The following is a 7,361-nucleotide window of genomic DNA, read 5'->3' as shown; positions in this document are numbered from 1 at the left end:
CATTTATGAATTAAACTCCATCTGCTATTTCTCAGCCCATTGGCCCATCTGGTCAAGATCCTGTTGTAATCTGAGGTAACCCTCTTCGCTGTCCACTACACCTCCAATTTTGATGTCTTCTGCAAACTTACTAACTGTACCTCTTAAGATCTCTATTCAAATGTAACAGTGGAAACCATTATCAGTGCAATAATTTTAAGAGATAAACTTTTTTTAAAGAGTCAAGTTTAGTTTTTAAGTATTTAAAGGTTAGCCTGTTTCTTGCTATTGTCTAGTACTGCCAATATATTTGCAGAAATGAATTCAAATACTTCCCTCACTACTAACTTTTCAGGAAAATGCAATGAAATGCTGGCCTTAAGTTCAAGAACATCAGAGACTGACTTTTCACAACATACCTTTGCTGTTGTATAGTCCACTACTTTCTTTGTTGTCAGGTCACATTTGTTCCCTACCAATAACTTGTTAACATTTTCACTGGCATAACGATCTATCTCCTGAAGCCACTGCTTTACATTGTTGAAGGACTCCTGGAGGAAAGAAACAAAAATAGTTTGAAAAGGTAGCCGTCTCTTCCTCATCGTCCCAAAGGTACATTCAGGAGCAGGTTCACAAACCCTGACCAGAGATTCCATCCTGAAAGAGAATGTCGATGGAGGTTTACTTCCACTGGTCGCACTTTTTGATTCGCAACCCAAATCTCATTTAAAGAAAAGCCAAAAAGACCAAAAATGCTCAGATCAAAAAGGTAAAAGATCTAATGGAGTTGTCTCTTTTCACAAAGAGACACATCTGGTGCAAAGAATTACCCAAAACCAAACCACATCTACTTTAAGATATGACTGTTCAGCTAATGTGTTGTTTTAGAAGAGGGGAATGTTTGGTTAGCAGAGCAGTTTTTTGAAGGGTTGAAAAATGTGATGCTGAAAAAACACAGCAGGCCAGGCAGCATCTGAGGAGCAGGAGAATCGATGTTTCGGGCATAATTCCTAGGCGGAAGATGAGGCACTCTTCCTCCGGGGTGTCGTGTGGTCAGGGTCTGGCGATGGAGGAGGCCAAGCACCTGCATGTCCTCGGCAGAGTGGGAAGGGGAGTTAAAGTGTTCAGCCACGGGGCAGTTGGGTTGGTTGGTCCGGGTGTCCCAGAGGTGTTCCCTGAAACGTTCCGCAAGTAGGCGGCCTGTCTCCCCAATGTAGCGGAGACCACATCGGGTGCAGCGGATACAGTAAGTGATGTGTGTGGAGGTGCAGGTGAATTTGGGACGGATATGGAAGGATCCATTGGGGCCTTGGAGGGAGGTGAGGGGGGAGGTGTGGGCGCAAGTTTTGCACCTCCTACCTTTGGGGCCTTGGAGGGAGGTGAGGGGGGAGGTGTGGGCGCAAGTTTTGCATTTCTTGTGGTTGCAGGGGATGGTGCTGGGAGTGGAGGTTGGGTCGGTGGAGGGTGTGGACCTGACGAGGGAGTCGCGGAGGGATTGGTCTCTCCGGAATGCTGATTGGGGTGGGGAGGGAAATATATCCCTGGTGGTGGGGTCATTTTGAAGGTGGCAGAAATGACGGAGGATGATGCGATGTATCTGGAGGGTAGTGGAGTGGAAGGTGAGGACCAGTGGGGTTCTGTCCTGGTGGCGATTGGAGGGGTGGGGTTCAAGGGCGGAGGAGCAGGAAGTGGAGGAGATGCGGTGGAGAGCATCGTCAACCACGTCTGAGGGGAAATTGCGGTCTTTGAAGAAGGAGTGTCAGCCCAAGTCTGGATATTGTCCAGATCTTGTTGTATTTGAACATGGATTGTTTCAGTATCTGAGAAGTCGCAAATGGTGAACATTGTGCAATCACCGATGAACATTCCCACTTTTGACTTTATGACGGAAGGAAGGTCATTGGTGAAGCAGCTGAAGATGCAGTTAGCAAATACTATCCAATCACAAAATTACAACTAACAGTTACATTACAAACATATGAATTAGGAGTTGGTCATTCAGCACTCGATCCTGATAGATTCTGATTAAACAGGTCGTGGAACACTATCTACTTTAAAATTATTCAAGAAATCTGCTTTCAGGTTAAGGAGTTCCAAAGACCCACAACACTCAGAGAAATAAAAAAATCACCTTATCTGTTTTAACAACAGAAATTGCTGGAAAAACTCAGCAGGTCTGACAGCATTTGTGGGAGAAATCAGAGTTAACATTTCAAGTCCAGTGACCTTTCCTCAGAAGTGACCAATAACCCATAGTTTTAGAATTTTCCATAAGAGGGAGCGTTCTTTCTAAATTTATCCTGCCAAGGCTCCTCAAGATTTTATACGCTTAAACCAAATTGTCTTTTACTCCAGTAACTTCCAGGAGGTACAAGTCAAGCTTATCGAACCTTTCCTCATAAGACAACCTGCCATTCCAGGAATTAATGTAATAAAATTCAGTGTTTCAGGTTTGCAAAGTCTGACTGGAGTGTGATTAGTACCTTGGCTATTGTGAAAAGTGAAGGAACACATTGTCTCATGTGATCTGTCTGACTCTGGGACATTCAGCCTACACCAACACTAATACTCATACACACTACTTATTTGTTTGGTAGGCAGGAGGTTTTTTTGACTTGACGGCAGCACCCTAAGTAGCAAACACCACTTGTATTCCCGGTGCATAGCAGCAGTATGAAACTGCTAGTTACTTACACATCTGAAATATCTTACCCTTCTGGAATAATCTGAGGTCACCTGGCAACTTTTCATGTCTGAGCGTGGCAAACTCAGGCCTATTTTAAAAAAAACTCTCCTTGTGGGACATGGTTGTCATTGGCTGGTCAGCATTTATCACCCATCCCTAGCTGGTCTTGAAAAGGATGGTGCAGAGATTTACCAGGATGTTGCCAAGGCTGGAGAGCTTTAGTTATGAAAAAACACTGGGGTTGTTTTTAATCAGAGCAGAGAGGATTGAGAAGTCACAAGATTGAAAAGTATAAAAATATAAGTGGCATTGATAGGGTAGACAAGAGTAACCTTTCCCCTAGATGGAGGGCTCAATTACCAGTGGATATAGATTTAAGTCATTCCTGATGAAGGGCTTATGCCCAAAACGTCGATTCTCCTGCTCCTCGGATGCTGCCTGGCCTTTGTTTCTCTAGCACCACATTTTTCTAACTCTGGTACTCCAGCATCTGCAGTCCTCACTTTCTCCCAGTTTTTTGAAGGGACCTGTTTCATTCAGCAAACCAGACAGACTTAGTTTAGTGCATCAACTGTGTCCTTGAATGTCAATTGAGATGTTATTCTCAAAACCTGAAGTGGGATTTAAATTTACATTTTGGTTCAAGTGGTACATGCATCAGTGATCAGGCCAAGGTGTAGAAATCAAACAGGAAGAAGTTTTATCCATTGAAATCTCTTGCTCCAGAAAGATTCAGACAAACTGCAATGACTCCACTGGTGTTGAGTGAGACCTGTTCACTATACACAGATTAGAATCAAGATATGATCATCCACATTTGTCCACCTTGTCTATTTATCCACTGAAGTCAACAGGGAGTGCTACAACATTTAACCACTGGCCGACATCATTTTCATGAACAGTTTTGGTTTTAATGATGTAACTGTATCTGCCTAATATGCTTTCACGTTTTCCAGTGTGTTTATCAGTTCTACATTTGTATGATTGAAATGACCAAAAGTTAATTATATTCAACACTTATATTAGCGCATTTCATGGGTCAATTTCATTCACTTAATATGCACATATTTTTGTTTTGATTGTAATTGCAAGATCCCCAGTCTATGTTGTACAATATTCAGCTCTTTAACTCACCCAGGAAAAGAAAACCTATGCCCAAAGGTACTAAAATAGACTGACTGGTACTTTATAAAGAATGCAAAGAAGCTTAAATCAGACAATTAAAATGAAGCAGGGGAGTGGTGGGACTGAAGACAACAGATACAATCCTCTGTCTCTATCTACCTAGACAACCTTTTGCATAAGAGCTGTACAGCACAGGAACAGACCCTTCAGTCCAACTCATCCATGCTGACCAGATAGCTTAAATTAATCTAGTGTCATTTCTCTAGCATTTGGTCCATAACACTAAACCCTCCCTATTCATATACGATGCCTTTTTAAGTGCTGTAATTGTACCAGCCTCCACGACTTCCTCTGGCAACTCATTCCATACACACACCACCCTGTGAAAAAGTTGCCCCTTAGATCCTTTTTATATCTTTCCCCTCTCACCTTAAACTGATGCCCTCTAGTTCTGGTCTCTCCATTCTGGAGAAAAGACTTGTCTATTTATCTTAGTCATGCCTCTCATGATTTTATAAACTTCAATAAGGTCACTCCTCAGCCTCTGAAGCTCTAGGGAAAATAGCCTCAGCCTTCCCTGATAGCACAAACTCTCCAACCCTGGCAACATCCTTGTATATCTTTTCGGAACCCTTTCAAGTTTCAGAACATCCTTCCTATAGCAGGAAGACCAGAATTCATGCAATATTCTAAAATGGCCGTACCAATATCCAATATAGCTGCAATATAACCTCCGAACCCCTGTACTCAATGCTCTGACCAATAACGGAAAGCATACCAAACGCCTTCTTCACTATCCTATCTACCTGCAACTCTACTTTCGAGGAGCTATGAACCTGCACTCCAAGGTCTCTTTGTTCAGCAACACTCCCTAGGACCTCACCATTAAGTCCTGCTAAAATTTGCCTTTCCAAAATGCAGCACCTCACATTTATCTAAATTAAACTCCACCTGCCACTCGTCAGCTCACTGGCTCATCAGATCAAGGTCCTGTTGTAAGGAGGTAACTATGCCTGACGTCAAGAGCTCATTTTCCATGAGCAGATTGAGTTTTAATGATATAACTACATCTGACCAACATGCTTTCACTGTGTAGTTTTACCGTACCTGGTCTGTAACATCATATACGACTATGATGCCATGTGCTCCTCTGTAATAACTGGACGTGATTGTTCGAAACCTTTCCTGACCAGCTGTGTCCCACTGGAAGCAAGAGAAACAGAAATTCCTTTTCAGTCAGAGTTGAAATCATCGCAGCTAATGGGTCAGAATCTTAAACAATAATTATTCTGAAGTGGATGCCAGCTATTATTGCCCATGCACGTTGTGTTTAAAAAGAAACTCACATGTGGGATGTGGGTCTCACAGACCAGGCAAGCTTTTATTGCCCATCCCCAGATGCCCTTGAGGTGGTGGTGGCAAGGTGCCTTCATGAACCGCCACAGTCCATGTACCTTTAGAGAGGGAATTCCCAGAATTTCAACCCAGGAACACTGAAAGGACAGCCATATGTTTCCAAGTCAGTTTGGCAAGTAGCTTGAAGATGGTGGTGGTCCTATGTATCTGCTGCCCTTGTCCTTCTCAATGGAAGTGGTTGTGAGTTGGAAGGTGCTGTCTGAGAATCTTTGGTGAATTTCTGCAGTGCATCTTATAGATAATACACACTGTTGCTGCTTCTGAGCATTGGTGGTGGAGGGAGTGGATGTTTGCGGATGTGGTGCCAATCGAGTAGGCTGTTTTATCCTGGATGGGTGCTGTGGGAGAGTAGTATCCACCAGGCAAGTGGGGAGTATTCCATCACACTGCTGATTTGACGATGGTTGACAGGCTTTGGGGAGTCAGGTGAGAGTTACTAGCTGCAGTATTTCTAGCCTATGACATGCTCCTGCATCCCCTGCATTTACACGGCTGGGTCCAGTCTGGTCACTGGTAACCCCCGGAATGTTGAGAGTCAGGGAGATCAGTGATGGTGATGCCATTGATTGTCAAGGGGCAGTACATAGATGTTCCTTATGGAAGCTAATCACTGGCAGACATCTGTGGCACAAATACTACTCCCCCACTTGCCAGTCCAAGCCTGGATTTTATTCAGGCTTTGCAGCATTTGGACATGGACTGTTTCAGCATCTTAGGAGTGTGATGATGCTGAGCATGGTGCAATTATCAGCAGATATTTCCACTTCTGACCTGATGGAGGGGAGGCCATTGATGAAGCAGCTGATGATGACTGGGTCTGGGACACTATCCTGAGGGATGCATGCAGAGGTGTCTCGGAGCTGAGATAATTGACCTCCAACAACCACAACCATTTTCCTATGTGCCAGGTACAATTACAACCAGTGCAGAATATGACTCCCTACCACTCAGATCCCCATCCCCACCAGATTTGCTGGGGTTCCATCAAAAGTGGTCTTGATATCAAGGGCTATCACTCTCACCTCTGGAGTTCAACTCTTTAGTCCATGTTTGAACCAAGGCTGTAATGAGGTCAGGAGTTGAGGGGTCCTGGCGGAACTCAAACTGGGTGTCACTGAGCAGGTGCTATTCGACAGCACTACTGATGCCACATTCCATCACTTTACTGATGCGGTGTAGACTGATGGGGTGGTAATTTACTGGATTTGATTTGTTCTGCTTTGTGTGGGACTTGCTTGGGAAACTTCCCACATTGTTCAGCAGATACCAGTACTGCAGGAATTGATAGGAAATGATAGGATTTGAATGGACGTCCCCAAAACATTAGCCAGGGGATCTGGATTGCTATTTTAGTCTCAATACTACTATGCTATCACCTCCTGTAACACTAAAACATGAGTCAGTTTTCCAAATTTGTTTTGTGTTTTCATTTAAAAATCATGAAATAGCACATTAGAAATATTTTACCTGGATTCTAGCAATTTCATTATTTAAATTCTGCAGCATTTAGAGATACTTACAATTTGAAGTTTGATAGTCTTGCCGTCTAACTCTATAGTTCTGATTTTGAAGTCCACACCGATTGTACTGATATAACTTTCTGTGTACGTATCATCCTGGAAATTAACAGAATATTCAAGCTTGATATTGTGAAGTACAGTGTGACCAGAATGAAACCACCACCTTGCTGTCGATTAACAATCAATCTGAATTGTTCTCAGTGTTATGGTTTCGTGGCTTCACCCATCTGGACTGTAATATCTATTCAAACCCAGAACTGGGTTGCATTTTGGAAACATGTTAAGAAATTATGAAGTACCTCTCTGCAAAGATAGGACCTAAAAGTGCACTCAGTGTTAATAATGGTTACAGCTGTTTTAAAAATGCTGTTTACCTTCAAAAGGAATAGACTGCCATATTTTTTGAGGAAGTAACAAAGACGATTGATGAGGACAGAGCGGTAGATGTGATCTATATGGACTTCAGTAAGGCGTTTCACAAGGTTCCCCATGGGACACTGGTTAGCAAGGTTAGATCTCACGGAATACAGGGAGAACTAGCTATTTGGATACAGAACTGGCTCAAAGGTAGAAGACAGAAGGTGGTGGTGGAGGGTTGTTTTTCAGACTGGAGGCCTGTGACCAGTGGAGTGCCA

General features: G+C 43.2%; 1 protein-coding gene across 1 annotated transcript in view; it reads right to left on the bottom strand.

Annotated features, from left to right (window-relative positions):
• The window catches only part of rab1ab (RAB1A, member RAS oncogene family b), a 28,941-nt gene that overhangs the window by 3,205 nt on the left and 18,375 nt on the right, over positions 1–7,361 (bottom strand). The window contains exons 3-5 of the mRNA XM_043696690.1: positions 6,727–6,822; positions 4,898–4,993; positions 399–530 (exon numbers count right to left, since the gene is read on the bottom strand). Of these exons, the coding sequence (XP_043552625.1) occupies positions 399–530; positions 4,898–4,993; positions 6,727–6,822 (324 nt within the window). The remainder of the gene's footprint in view (positions 1–398; positions 531–4,897; positions 4,994–6,726; positions 6,823–7,361) is intronic.

Source organism: Chiloscyllium plagiosum, chromosome 9 (assembly GCF_004010195.1).
Source record: "Chiloscyllium plagiosum isolate BGI_BamShark_2017 chromosome 9, ASM401019v2, whole genome shotgun sequence".
Lineage (NCBI taxonomy): Eukaryota > Metazoa > Chordata > Chondrichthyes > Orectolobiformes > Hemiscylliidae > Chiloscyllium > Chiloscyllium plagiosum.
The sequence above is the reverse complement of the archived record's forward strand: the minus strand, read 5'-3'. Positions and strand labels throughout refer to the sequence as shown.